The sequence below is a fragment of the Protobothrops mucrosquamatus genome, unplaced genomic scaffold, assembly GCF_001527695.2.
Source record: "Protobothrops mucrosquamatus isolate PMUCROS unplaced genomic scaffold, P.Mucros_1.0 scaffold_202, whole genome shotgun sequence".
Lineage (NCBI taxonomy): Eukaryota > Metazoa > Chordata > Lepidosauria > Squamata > Viperidae > Protobothrops > Protobothrops mucrosquamatus.
Window position 1 is genome coordinate 1 of NW_015386278.1, and position 15653 is coordinate 15653.

General features: G+C 33.5%; 1 protein-coding gene across 1 annotated transcript in view; it reads left to right on the forward strand.

The window, feature by feature from the left end:
* The first annotated feature begins 1608 nt into the window (after window positions 1-1608).
* Window positions 1609-15653, forward strand: part of LOC107296421 (ryanodine receptor 3) — an 89238-nt gene continuing 75193 nt past the window's right edge. The window contains exons 1-9 of the mRNA XM_015825770.1: window positions 1609-1645; window positions 2414-2474; window positions 3734-3972; window positions 4647-4728; window positions 7352-7482; window positions 9771-10091; window positions 11139-11379; window positions 13891-13978; window positions 14077-14169. Coding sequence (XP_015681256.1) covers window positions 2431-2474; window positions 3734-3972; window positions 4647-4728; window positions 7352-7482; window positions 9771-10091; window positions 11139-11379; window positions 13891-13978; window positions 14077-14169 — 1239 coding nt within the window. The 5' untranslated portion in view covers window positions 1609-1645; window positions 2414-2430. The remainder of the gene's footprint in view (window positions 1646-2413; window positions 2475-3733; window positions 3973-4646; window positions 4729-7351; window positions 7483-9770; window positions 10092-11138; window positions 11380-13890; window positions 13979-14076; window positions 14170-15653) is intronic.

The following is a 15653-nucleotide window of genomic DNA, read 5'->3' on the forward strand; positions in this document are numbered from 1 at the left end:
TATTGCAGCTATAGTATAACCAAGGGCATAAAGTCACCTTCTTTTAATTATTAATTACAGGTATGGCACCTAATACCATTTACTAAAATTGGGGGGAGGGATTCTTTTGTTTTCTTGTTTGTAACTCAGTTATGGTAGTCCTGTTTACAGGGCCCAAAATACCATTAAATGCCATATTGATTTCACTTCACTGTATAGTATTAAATAATGTAAATGGACTGACAATGTATTCATGTAATATCATTTTTGTTGATGCTGATAAATCTAATAAAAGACAAAATCCTTAGTCTAAAAATGTTAAATTCCTGGGAGCAAGTTTTTCATAGGGGATGCAATCTGAAACTTCAAAAATATGACCAAAACCAAACTCATCTGCCTTAATTTTCACTTTCCCAAGTTCAAACCCTCTATCCAGACATGTATGCTTTAAATGGTCTTTGAAAAATGTTGCTTCCTTACTTTTCTACAGCGTATATAGCATATTTTTTTCTTATAGAACATCTAGTTCTTTTTCCAAAACCACTTTTCAGCCAATTTGTAAGATTTCATTCAAAAGCCTGGCACTAAAGATTACATTCCTAATATTTGACAGTAAAGGGTTTTAACTTTGAGGAAGGTAGATAGTATGAAATTTATTTATAGATTATATATCCTTACTCTGATTATTACTATCACTATGAGGAAAGCTAACAGAAGAACCTAATATATTCCTAAAGAAATTCTACATTCTGCCATGTTTAGGAATTGATTCTCCTATATTTTTTGCCATAAATCATTCAGCCTTTAAGCAGTCTGGGATAAGACTTCCTTCTAATGCATAGAGAACGCTCAATACATTTTCAAAAAGATCAATGGATATTCATTTCATTGAGCTTTAAATATCTTATTTATTTTCTTTCCTCATTTCTTAACATTTTAAAAATCTTTATTTTAAAACATAGCATTTCTCAATAAATTAAATTATTAGTGAAAATATTAGCACACGAATGGGGAATAAAATACTTTAGGCATTCAAATTACTAATACATCACAAAGTCAGATAAGACTTTACTGGGCAGATACCTTTATCTTCTTTGAAGCAAATAGAAGATAAAGTTCTTCCTCTCCATAGAGGTTTCAGAGGTCTCCATTGGCCTCTGGAAAGTTAAAATAGATGACAAGTGTCAACTATCAAAGTGTGTTTTCTTCTTCATGCCAGCCCCCAAACCTTTTAATGAATAATCACCATGGGGTTTGGTGAACATATACTAGCATTTTCATAATTAACGTTGTCTGATTGCCGAAAAATAGAATTAATAAAATAGAATTTATCATTTCCCCCTAGTTTAAGTTGTAATTGTATCTAGCAATTCAGAAACTATTTAACTTCAGAAACAGTTAACAAAGTAAATGTTGCAGGAAGGGTTTTATAAAATAATATTTACTTTTTTCTAGGTGTTAAAATATGTATGTTTATTGTATTAAAAACAGTTACAGTAACTGTTTTTCAAATTAAAAGGATACATAGTTTTTGCTTAGTTTGTTATTCATGGAAATACTTAGTTTCTCTGTATGCTTCATCCTCTTTTACATTTATGTTTGTTTGTTTATTTTAGCCTTTTCTGCAAACTTGCGGCTCTTGTTAGACATAGGATTTCTCTGTTTGGTAAGTTAAAAAAGATTTTGCAGGAGTTTCAAACTGTATGAAGTTTAGTTTGGTTGCTTCTCAATTTGTGACAAAATGCAATGTCATTTTTGTCTGTGTTGAAGCACTATGTAATTCAGTTCCCATTGGAGGAACAATGCTGTACTGTCTTCTAATGTTTATATTTGCTGCTTTTAAAACATGGTTTATTTCCTGATTATTCGGTTATCACCAGTAATATGTTTTTTTCTGAGTACAAGATGTTGCCTGGACAAATTATATTGTTGTACAGGGAAGTCATATGATTGAATTGTAAAATAGAAATTTGATTATTAACGCATTGTTTCACTTGTGTCTCTATTGACATTTTAAATCACAGGTGAGTAGCCTGTAAATGACTTGTGGCCTCCATAGCTTCAGTGTAAGCTCTCCACTAGACCCCTAGATTGCACTGCAAAAATGCTGAATTTAACACTGGGAATTTTAAAAGTGATTTTAACTAACATAATAGGTAGAAAGGCTGCTACAAAGAAGTTGCTTATCCATACTTCAAACATAGAAACACTAATGGGAAAAAAATTACAAAAGGCAAGCATTAATGTCTGAGTAGTGTTTGCATGCTTAGATGAAATAGCAAGAAAAAAGAACAGTTTCAACTTTCATTATTAAAATAGGACAGCAGATTTCCCTAGTATAAATACACTTGGTACACATTTTATTTAAAAATAATTTCTTGTTGTAGAGAATTTTTAAAGAACAACAGCTGTTATTTCCTTCAATTTTGATTAGGTAGCGATGCTGCAACAATGGTTAGTTGCCTACATATCTTAGCTCAGACACTAGATACAAGGTAAGTTTGATTATTTACTCCTGTTTTCCATTCCTACCTGTCAGTAGTAACAGGAGGAGAAGCTGTGTTGGGCTGCTACAACAAGATAAAAGTTTTCGCTCTACAATTTCTATCCACTGAAATCCATACTTAAGAAGTGAAGAAAACCTGGACTCTTTTTCCTTTCCACTATATAATTTTATGAGGAAACTTTATATTCTATACAGGTAGTCATTGACTTATGACGTCAATTGAGCCTAAAATTTCTGTTGTTAAGTGAAACACTTGTTAAGTGAGATTTACTCCATTTTACGACCTTTCTTGCCTCAGTTGTTAAGTCAATCACTGCAGTTGTTAAGTTAGTAATATAGTTGCTAAGTGAATATGATTTTCCCATTGACTTTGCTTGTCAGAAGGGTGCAAAAGGTGATCACATGACCTCAGGGCACTGCAAACCATCATAAATATGAGTCAGTTGCCAAGTGTCTGAATTCTGATCACGTGACCTTGAGGATGCTGTAATGGTCGTAAGTGTGAAAAACAGTCACAAGTCACTTTTTTCAGCGCTGTTGTAACTTCAAACGGTCACTAAATGAACTGTTGTAAGTCAAGGATTACCTGTAGTAATATCAGAGTCTATATTTGATTTTGTGTGTTTGTAAGTCTGTGTCTGTGCGTGTGCATGTGCATGTGCACACATATCTATGTATCAGTGCCACATGGGGCTAGAACAAGGAGAAATGTTGATGTGGAAAAAGAAAAAATTGAATATGTCTAAAGTGAAAAATCATTTTTTTTTTAAAAAAAAAAGATCCATTTTATAAATTGATTCCCATTGCTTCGCCTCTCCTAATTTTTATTGTCTCAGACCTGGTAACTATACCTTTTGTAATTACATTTATTTATTTGAATATATTTATATAGCTACTTGTGTCACAAAATGACTATGGATTATATCACTAGCTGCTGAGAATGCAGATTAGAATTGTACACAAAGTTTAGAAGATACAAATTGTGCATAAGTCATATAAGTCATATAATTTTTCTTTTGCAGCTTGAAACAGCGTAATTTAAATGTGGGGTTGCCAAGAATTTTATAATAATATATAAAAGATGAAATCACTTTTCAGCTCTTTATCGTACACAATAATAAAACCCCCATCTGGAATTAACACAAATTGTTTGAATAAATGCAAACAATAACTAATAAACATTAATTAATAAAATAATGTTTACCCATACAGATACTTGCTTTCTAAATTTTCAAAATTATCTTGTAGAACGGTCATGAAATCTGGCTCAGAGTTGGTTAAAGCAGGATTGCATGCCTTCTTTGAAAACGCTGCAGAAGATCTAGAGAAGACATCAGAAAACCTTAAACTTGGAAAATTTACCCACTCCCGAACTCAGATTAAAGGAGTCTCACAAAATATCAACTATACAACAGTGGCACTGCTGCCTATCTTAACATCCATTTTTGAACATGTTGCTCAGCATAATTTTGGTACTGATTTGCTTTGTAAGTCTTCTAATGTTTTAGCTTTTTTACTTTAGTCTAGAATATTGTTCTGTTGTAATAAAGGAGGCATGGATATTGTGTTACTTATCTGAAAGTCTAAAATCTGTATAAAAATCAAATACTGGCTAACGCTCAAATGTTCAAATAATTCCAAAATGATTGGGTGGCGCTGATAAAATATGTTTCTCCTTCCCTCTCTTCCATGTTAGATTCTGGTTATTTACCCAGAACTAGGCAGATTGGAGGCCAACATGATTCAAGGTTCTCTACAAGCATAAAGGGTTATCTCTTGTAAAATTTCATGTCAAAAATAAATGAACAATGTTTTTATATCTTTGTTTAGAAATTGGAAAAATATTCAATTGTTTCTGTTGCCTTCTGTAATCATGTTTTATTATTATATCTATCTACATGCTATGAACCAGCAAATTGCATTATCGTCCATGACCCTCAAGGAACAGGCTTTCATCCTGCAAAGGATTGATTTTTGTTAATAATAATTATTATTCATGCAATCTGAAAGGTATCCAGAGTGATTTTATATAAACACAAAACTGATAAATTCTTCCTTGAGGCTTATGGTCTAAAAAGACAGCAAGAAAAAGAATTGGAAGGAGAAATGACAAACATTTGTATTAAGATGAATACAATAACATTTTTTTTCTTTCTTTCAGTAAATGATGTCCAAATTTCATGTTACAGAATTCTTTGTAGTCTGTACTCTCTTGGAACTGGAAAGAACATTTATGTTGAAAGGTACTTAATAAAAAGAACTGGTTATGATGAACAATTTTTTAAAATTAGTTTTATCCACAGTGCTCCAAATATAATTTTCAACAACTCAAATATTGCACAATATTTTGAATTCAGGATATAGAAATTAATATTTAACTCTATTTTAATTCATTTTATTAAACTAAGACAGTAGATGGGCTTTTAAACTTTCCCCTTTGGTTCTAAACTCATTGCAATGATGTTAGATTCAGTATAATCCCCTACCTCCCAATGATCCTTAGGATGCTGAGAACGGCAAATTTTGCTGGCAGGGTTACATAATTACATAGCCCTAAAACCTTAAGAGGTTTTTTGGTCTGTTACGTAAAGCTTAGATATTTGGGGGTGCAGAGAGAATCAGACTTTTCTTCTGAAGTCTTTTTTTTTTAATTTCTTGAAGCCAACTGTCACCAATCTGGCTAGCAGCTGTCCCTCAGAATTGTTAGTAAGGGTGTTTCTTTCTTGGCTAGCTAACACATCTTCTGCTTTCAGTGATCCTAACTAGACTTCTGTGTCTTCATACTCCTCTTGGTTTCACTAATTTTCTGCTGCACAAGGACAATGCTCCAACTCACCCAGGACACTTAGGAATTGACTGTTTTTTAATAACTTCAGTCAGGTCCATCTGACCATGTACTCCCAGCAATATATGGCTTTATTAAAGTTAGTTTTAAGTAGACACTAAATTTACCAGTAGTATTTACCAGTTTATCCCTTATAAATAAGGACCTCCCTACATTATGTTATTTCCAGGTTATGAAATGCCCTTTGCAAACCCCTGTCCTAAAATCTATACATTTTATTACACATAGCTATACTGAATAACTTTTATAGTTTACCGCACAGTCAGCCAGATGTTCAGACTGGATTTGGCATTTTTATCTTCTATTGAGTCCTTCCCAAGGACCTGTTGATACTTCATGATGTTAGAGGTAATCATCGCAGGATGCAAGCTGTTCCAAGTTGCCTTTTGCAATTGACTGATGGTGAATTTGTCAATGCTGATTGTGTTCAAGTGGTGCTCCAGGTGTTTTGGGATTGCACCCAAGGTGCCTATTACTATTTGCTATTACATTTTGGTTGTTAGACCCCAAATTTCCACCAATAGCTGGGTAACCTATGGCTCTACTGCTGGGGTGTCAAACTGCTGGCCCAGATGCATCATGCCGAAACCGCACTCACCCCATTGCCGGCAATGGAAAAAAAGTTGCAATACGTCGCGACACATCACGTGACTTGCGAGTTTGACACCCCTGCTCTACTGCTATGTGGGATATTTAACCCAACTTGATCTACCCTACTGTATGGAAAATAGGATGAAAGAAGAGGTGTTGTCAGAAAGAGAAAGGCTGAAAAAGAGATCTTCCAGAAAGTGAAAAGAGAAAAAAAGGTCTAAACATCAATATGCCCCTCTCTCAACAGAAAAATTAAGTCTATATGGGATACAGAACTTAGCAAGTATTTAAAGATACTATTTTTACACTATGGCTTGATCTCTGTTTAGAATTATCTGGAAAAAAATATGTATGCAGTTGCTTGAGTTACTCAAGTTAAAGAGCAATCCATTTTTCCTTCTTGAGGGAAAAAGCTAGGAAGACCCAGCCAGCTATTGAATGCACGACTACAAACACTGAAGCCTTATATTAAGCTGCAGTAACTTATCATCACTAATGCCATGCATCAGAGGGAGCCTTAATGCTTTATCTATTTTCCACCCCCAAATCATCCCCCAGTGGATTTTTAATCTCATAGAATATAACATGCAAATTTACAAGACAAAAGTTATATTATAAATCCTACAAGTGGGATGAAAATTGAAAGTGGATTTACAGACTATGGTAAAATGGAACCTTGGTCTGAATCATAGCAATACAAATCTATTCTTAATACTAGGAACAGAAGGTGGGGGGAATGTTCCAGAGATGACAGGAAATGTTATTTGTGAAATACTGAAAAGAATCATACAAATTTATTTTAGAATGTTTATGAGATGGGAAGAACAGCTTGCTCAAATGGTGTCAGCACTAAATTTCAAGTGGAAATTCACACACACATACAAAATGAAGGTCAATTTTTTTTCTCCCTTTGAATCCATGCAAAGCAAATAGGTGAATCACTGGGAAAATAATGGTAAATCAACCCTGACTGAACTCCTTTCCATTTTCTGCAGAAATATTTAACAATAAAAATAAACAATCAGCAGCTTTTAAATAATTTAGAGCTTATTCATTCTTTTCATAAGGCTATTATTTTAATCAAATCAGTTATACATCCCACAAGGATGCTTTAATATTTTAAAGTACAAAAAGAAGTATACCAAGCCACCAATAATAATGTTTGGCCCATTAGAAAAGGATTTCACCAATACCTTATTTGAAACAACTGAAACAACCAACAGGAGTTCCTCGGTTCTTCTAAAGATATTTTAAAATACATACTGTTCTGAATTGCATTCTGAAGGACTATTTCATTTTGAAACATTTCTTATGCAAAAACTGAGGAAACATCAGAGCTCAGCTCCAATGTGATTTGGAGGATCATTTTTTAAAGATTTAAAATACTGAGGATAATTTCCTACATTAATAGTATTTTCTCTCATTTGTAGGCAAAGACCAGCTCTTGGTGAGTGCTTAGCTTCTCTTGTAGCAGCAATTCCAGTAGCCTTCCTCGAACCTTCTCTCAATCTTTACAATCCCCTCTCTGTCTTCAACACAAAGTCAGCCAGAGAGAAAGCTAGTGAGTATTTCAGAAAGCATAAAATTTTTTGTAATGAAGACACTGCATCTTTTTTTAAAAAAAAATGCCTAAAATTCTTACAAAATTGTATTGAATATGCCCTTTAGTTGTGTATGATAAAAAGGTCTATAATAAGACTTTCGGAATGAATAATATGAATTATATTTAACTGAATTCCCATTCTTATGATCTATTTAAATCTCATAGACACAAATTAATGATAGGCAGTTTTCTGTGTTTTTTTATAGGTACCTCATTTAAGTGTTTTCGTTTCGTGGTATAGTTATATTAATTCCATATTTATGTAATCAGTTACTTCATAAGTAATTTAAAAGCCAGAGTAGAAATCTGTGATCCTGATCTACTTTGATGTCTCAGAGGTGGGGGTGAATAAAGTCCACAACTATAGCCCTGAGGTAAAGGGCATAACACTTTCTACTTCTATCACATTCTTGATTAGCATCATTTTCCCTGAAGATGCTATTTGCCTCTTGGGAATGAACATTCAAGTATCAGCACATTTCCTTCTATAAGGAAAATAGCATCTTCAGGTGTAATTTCAAGAGAAGAAATTATACTTCTTCTCTTGAAGGATTAAATATCCCACTGAGATATAGAGCCAGTCTTCTACTGTTACTAGATTTAATTTAATAAGAGTCAGGGTTGAATGAAGGTAGCACTTTGAAATAAATCCAAATCTGGAATGTAAAATTATGAGGCAAATCAAAACCAGAATCAACAGCAAACCAGGAACAATGTTTAAATCAGGAGGCAGGACTGAGGCACGAGACAGATGGAAGCATTAAAAACAAACAAAATATATAGAAGACAGGAAGACCCTATAGCTTTATTGATAGATATTGGAAGAGTAAGCCATTGAGTTTTCTTCTGTGCATCTAATTGCAGCATAGAGTCAGTCCATGGTTAAAATGTCCTTAATGGAGACCTTGCTACCTGGAGTTCAGTGTTTTAACACATTGGGAGTGGCATACGTATCCAGCCGTAATTCTGAATTTTCACCCCCCCCCAAAAAAAGTCTGTGTGAAGAAACTGCTATTTATTAAAAAATACTGACATGCGATGATTCAGACATCTTAATTTTCTTCCCTTTGGATTGCTTATGACAGTCACAGCTGTGAAATAAATGATTCTTATGACTTCAGTGACTGAACATTTGTCTCAATATTTTTTTTAAGTATAACGTTTGATTCTCTAAGCAAATTGCCCAGATTATCCTTCATTTTAATAAGCAGGATATAACAAACATTTTGAATATTTAAAGTAGTTGAATATATTACTATTCTTTTTAACACCACTAGGATTTAGACTTATATACCACTCCATAGTGCTTTACAGCACTCTCTGAGCACTATACAATGTCAGTATATTGCCCCCAACAATCTGGGTCCTCATTTTATGGATCTTGGAAGGATGGAAAGCTGAGACAACCTTGAGCCCATCAGGATCGAACTGCAGACTCTGGACAGAGTTAGCCTGCAATACTGCATTCTAACCATTGCGCCATCAGGGCTCTTAGTTAAAAACAACTCCTGAAAATGCCATATGCTAAATAATACTAATAACTCCTGAAAAGAAAATAGGTGACAGTTGGCAAGTCATAACACCACAGTTTACAGTTCATGTACTGAAAATTCAACATTGGGGAGAGGATTATCAAAACAGTAGAGGACACCTCTTTAGTCTTTTAAAGAGATAATCCTCTGAATTAGTTTAATTCACTTTTATAAGCAGTGGTATATTTAGATTACTTTCCTGAGAATGTTTGTCTGCCTAGTCTTATTTTCGTGTTAACAACATGACACCTATTGTTGTTGTACTTATCAGCATTGTGCTGATTTCTCAGTATATCTCTGGCAGGAACAAAAATATAATATATATCATAATATGCCTCTGTATGTGGGAATTTTTTGTGTGGGTTAGGAAGCAACAATCAGTTCCTATTTGTAGACTGAAGTGTTATTTTGTAAGCAGGAACTTTTTTACTTAATTCCTGATGAGAACAAGGCTGCTGAGATGAAATGAATGAAAAACTCTTTACGTAGCATTCAAGCAAAGTATCTAATGTGGTTAGACAGAAGTTAGATCTATTGAATCATGTTTTCTATTATGGAAAGGCAGCCCAGAATCTCTTTCCAACTAGGAAAGCAGGGGATAAAATAAAGCTATTTGTTCCACATTATGATAGAAATGATATTAATTAAAATGTGCTATAGCTTTTTTTAAACAAAAATAAGTACTACTTAAACATATTCTTATATAATACAAAGTTTTAGGCATGCCTGAGACAGTAGAAGAAATGTGTCCAGAAATCCCTCATTTGGATGGCTTGATGAAAGAAATAAATAGTTTGGCTGAATCTGGAGCCAGGTATACTGAAATGCCACATGTAATTGAAGTGATCTTGCCCATGCTGTGCAACTATCTGTCATACTGGTGGGAAAAAGGACCTGAAAATAATGCAGAGAGTGATGGATCTTGCTGCACAATGGTAACCTCTGAGCATCTTAGTATAATACTGGGGAACATTTTGAAAATCATCAACAATAACTTGGGAATAGATGAAGCAACTTGGATGAAAAGAATTGCAGGTACTTACTATAGAGCTCTTTTTACATTTGTTGGTTATACTAGTAATTCTCCTAAATTTTGATGAAATTGATTCCACAATGCCCAATTTACATTTAACAAGTAATATACTATGTTATGAGTTCATCATTTGATTAAAAATCAATATTAAATATAGGCTTTCTTTCGAGTGGAAACTTTTAAGTGAAGGCCATAAAAACTTATGAGTTTCCTATTTAACAAAAACAGAAATATATTATCTCTTTTCTTTCTAGGAAGTGTAGTTAAAACTTAAACATTAATCAAAGCAATTGAAAGCAATACTAGAAATAAGTAGAAACATATTCATCCATTATTATGTGTTCTGTAAGGAAATATGCACATGAAAAGTGTAGCTAAATTCACTAAACCTGGATCACTGAGTAGGTACTGAGTATGTCATTCATGTAGGACTGACTCTTAACATCTATGGGAAAAAAATATTTTATTAGCAATTTTAAAGTGCTTTTTAAAACCTTATGGCATGCTTGGCTTCTACTTCATTTAAATACATTGTTATAGAATGAATATTATATATGGCTTTCAGATGTGATACATTATGTTCAAAAAATGTTCTTTTTTGTTGAAATTAGAGCTTACTGTAGATGTCACATCCAACCATACCTTAAAAAAATAACCCATGGTAAATTTTGAGCTACTTTGTTCTGTATTTTATATTTAAGAAGCAACTTAATTTTTCTATCATTTTAATTAAATAGCAGGTTCTCACTACATCCAAACATAGAAGGTTCCTTTTTAGTTAACAAACCAAAATCTGCAGTCACAGACTGACTGTTGATCAGACCACAAATAGCATAAAACACATCTTTCAGTTTGGGGATAATGGCAAATTGGCGTGAAATTACAGGTAATGCACAGAACGACAGGGTGCTATTGTTATAACTGAGTTGAGACTTAGACTCAAAGTTCAGTGCCGCAATAAACCAGTACTTGAACAAATTTGTATATATAATTCTTTTCAATGTAACATTTTATATTGAACATTACTTTTATATATATTTTGCATATAGTGTATGCTCAGCCAATCATAAGTAAAGCCAGACCAGATCTGTTGAAAAGTCATTTTATTCCGACTCTGGAAAAGCTAAAGAAGAAAGCCATTAAAATAGTGATTGAAGAAGAACAATTGAAAGCAGACAATAAAACTGATACCCAAGAAGCAGAGCTTCTCATTCTAGATGAATTTGCAGTTCTTTGTCGAGATCTGTATGCGTTTTATCCTATGTTGATCCGCTATGTAGACAACAACAGGTGGGAGAATTTAAAATATCATATTTATTTGCAGAATTTATAATTTGTAATTTCAGCATAACGTAAATGTTCCCAGAATGGTTAATAAAATGAATATGCATCTGTACAAATAGATTAAAAAACAGAAGTACTTAAAATAATTACCTTTTGTTTGACCAAATAATAAGTTTTGTTCTATCTATCAATGTCAGTACTGACATTTAAAAGCGGACTTTCCTAGATTTTAAATACCACCTCATACTTTTTGTGATGAAAACATAAAATTGAAATCTAATAATGTTTTGGTTCTTGCATGACACCTTGCTATATTTTAAGTAATTTTTCAATTTTTAAAGGGGGGGGGACTGGGATAACTTCTGGAGGAGCCAGTGGATGCCAGAACACCCTAAAGGGAAGGTTCCAAACAGAAGTCATTAATGAAAATGCTATCTCTCTTGCTTGACAACAATAGCACTCTAGAAATCTACAAGTGAAAATAAATAGGGAGGATGCAGAAGGCCCATATTGACACTTGATCCAGACAATGCTTGGCTGAAAACCAAAATTTGGAATCTATCTCAGAAAATTATGAGAGTCAATGAGGTTTTACAGTGTAGATTGGCATAGATCTCAAGACCTTGTTCTTGTTAATAATCTAGGTATTATGTATCATACTATCTTCAGTGAAAGCCCCACATAAAACACACAACAATATTACAAAACCTGAATGTTGCAAGCACTGTGTCCTGTTCAATAAAGGATACAAAAAAATACATACAAACCAAAGTCATAGCAGATGGTAAACAGCAAGGATAGTTGAAATCCTCTCTGAAAGTAATACTGTACAATCAGAGGAATAAGTCTAGATTAGTCAAGAAGGAAATTCTCCCAGTGGACATATGGATGCTATTGGGGTACTCTCATGCAAATAATGGAGATATGCTGCTGACCTGCCATTATTCCTCTGCTACTCCTGTTTCAAGGCATATTCTTGCCAACCTGCAATAAGTCTCAGGACATCCTTGATACCTATGTTCACCATGAATTGATGTATTTTTAACAATATCCAAATCAATAGCTATCACACATCTTTATTTATTTATTAATCAATAAATAGCCATCCATCTCAATGAAGGTAAAGATAGATGTATAGAATTCATTCAGTTTGTCTCTAATATTCATGTCCTCCAGGAGCATCATTTGATTCCTTTGTCATCTAATGGTTGGGCCACTTTCCTGGCTGTATTATTTGCTTCAAATATATTTACAGAATTTCTCAGTTTCCTTTAGTGGTTTGTTGTTGTTCATTTATACATTTATATGGTTGCCCAACTCAAGCACTGTGACACTGATTGGCTTACAGCATTAAAAAAAAAATCACAAAATAAAATCCATAAAACCCTCTCCCACCCTCATCCCCTTAATGATTTGTTGCTATTGGCAATATATTCCTTGAATTGTTTTTCTGTTCATTATTAACCTTCAAGGAATTAAAATATATTCCAGAAAACATCCCTTTAAAATATGCAATTTATCAAACATTTGCCTTACATACAAATTGTGTGCTTGCTTGCTTCAATAATGTTGAAAATTCATATGACGTGTAAATAGTAGATTCTCCTTATCTTGGATCAATCAGCAAGAAAAAAAAAGTCAAGGTCATTCACAAGAACTGAGTCAAGGTCACTTCATGGATCAACAACCAGAGTTAACTAATCCTGATAAGTGGAAAGTTTGATAGTGTTGACACCTGACACAACAAAGAATAGAGTGCTTTCTTGAGAAAAATCAATAATGAATAGGACAAAGGGAGCATTATTGTCCTCAAGCTTCACTAAATTTAGGATAGTCAGAAAAAGAAACATTTGAATGACTGCCTTCATATCAACTCAAATGGATGTCAAGCCAACAAAACATTCAGAATAGTAAGGATACTTGAGAGTTTACAGATGTATAAAAAGCTTTTAAAGCTCTGTCTTTTAGCTTCCTAAAACAGTTTGTTGCAACATTTACTATTTTGATAATATTGTGTTTTATTAAAATATAAAATTATGTTTGTCTAATCCATGTGGCTCAAGGCAGTTTTGACTATTTCTTTGCTAACATGAATGTTCTTGTATTTAAACATAAGCTTTTTCTAATATTGCTGTGTTAGAGAGGATATATTATTCCTGAAAGGAATAAAAAAAGACAAAGACTATGGATTCTAAACTGTGGAAATGTATTAAGGTTTTAAGTTGCTAAAAAAGGAATATTGATTGATTTTGGTGCCGTGATTGACAGATATCCTTCTACGCTTACTTAGAATTAAGTTCCGTTCTTAAGCTCAGTGGAATTTACTTTTGTGGAGGTGTGGATTGAATTGCACTATTAATGCATCCTGCCAGTAAAAGGAATAACACAGTAAACAATTCTCCTATACACACTGATAATTTGATACATGGTACCAGAATCAAAGTGCTAAGATGAAAATTAAAAAGTGAAGATCACATGGACTTCAGTCTAATAATCTTATGTTGTTTCTCTTTTAAGATCAAACTGGCTTAAAAAACCAGATGCTGATTCTGATGAACTTTTCCGGATGGTAGCAGAGGTTTTCATCTTGTGGTGCAAATCACATGTAAGATAATATTTCACGTTATTTTAACAATATTGTGTACACATTGATCTATATATATAAAATAAGGGCTCAACGGCTGTATTTATCATTTTTTTCAGAATTTTAAGAGAGAAGAACAAAATTTTGTGATTCAGAATGAAATTAACAATTTGGCGTTTTTGACAGGTGACAATAAAAGCAAGATATCAAAAGTAAGTGAAACGTATGTAGTATTCAAATGTATTTTGTTATAACAATTGTGTTAAAGGTAACTCCTCTTCTTTGCTGAAGTTGAGTAGTTAGTTCTTAAAGTGGAAATCAATTATAATCATTACATGGTATTATGTAAAAAGGCAATATAATCATATTTTTAAATTTTAAAATATAGTGTCCTTGATAGAAACATACTTCTGTATAGAAATATAGCAGCAGAAATTTGTATTAAAGGGGTTTGATTTTGTTCTTTTTGCTGTAATGAGACAAGATGAACCTCGTAGTTCTGTATAATCAGATTTCTATCTGTGTATGCATGCATAAGTGTGTGTGTATGAAAAACTTGCATCTCAGTAGCTTAGGGAATATCAGAATTACTAGAACAGATCTACTTTATCTTAAAAAAAAAAAACCTGAAATATGATGCCTCAAAGGTGCTTTTTTCTTCAAAAGGAAACTGGGCTGTTTTTTCCTTGAGGAAGAAGAAAACATTTTGCTTCTCATCCAAGATGCTTCATCAGTTCTGATGGCGGGGGAATGGAATGTTTTCTTCTCTCCCGCCCATCAGAACTGATGAATTTTCTTGGATGAGAAGCGAAACATTTTCTTCTTTTTCTTCCTCAAGGAAAAAACCTGTCCAGTTGCCTTTTGAAGAAAAAAACATCTTTGAGACAACTGTGACCTGGATGACTGAGAATCTCCACAGACATGAAGTGTGATGCACATACTGTAGACAACGATTCTTAGATATTTCTGAAACTAGTGTATTTTATAAACAAAAGAGAAAACATTAAAAACCCTTTGTTTATTAAATTTTAGATTACCATTTAGGAAAAGCAAAACCCATTCTTACTGAGATAATCCATGGATATTTGGCAAGAAGAGGGTTGAATGAATAATTTGTAAATTCTTTGTAGAAGCCTGATAGTCTAAAGAAGGAAAAAGTATTATGATATATTTGAAAGGGAAGAGAAATTATGTGACTTTAATGCCTAAGACCTTTACCAGGGCATAACTGAAGTGCACACAGAATGTTATAGCATCATAGAGTTGGAAGAGAGGCCAAAAAGGCCAACACAGTGCTAGGCTGCATTAACAGAGGGATAGAATCAAGATCACATGAAGTGTTAATACCACTTTACAATGCCTTGGTAAGGCCACACTTGGAATACTGCATCCAGTTTTGGTCACCGCAATGTAAAAAAGATGTTGAGACTCTAGAAAGAGTACAGAAAAGAGCAACAAAGATGATTAGGGGACTGGAGGCTAAAGCATATAAGGAATGGCTGCTGGAATTGGGTATGTCTAGTTTAATGAAGAGAAGGACGAGGGGGGACATGATAGCAGTGTTCCAATATCTCAGGGGCTGCCACAAAGAAGAGGGAGTCAAGCTATTTTTCAAAGCGCCTGAAGGCAGGACAAGAAGCAACGGATGGAAACTAATCAAGGAGAGAAGCAACCTAGAACTAAGGAGAAACTTCCT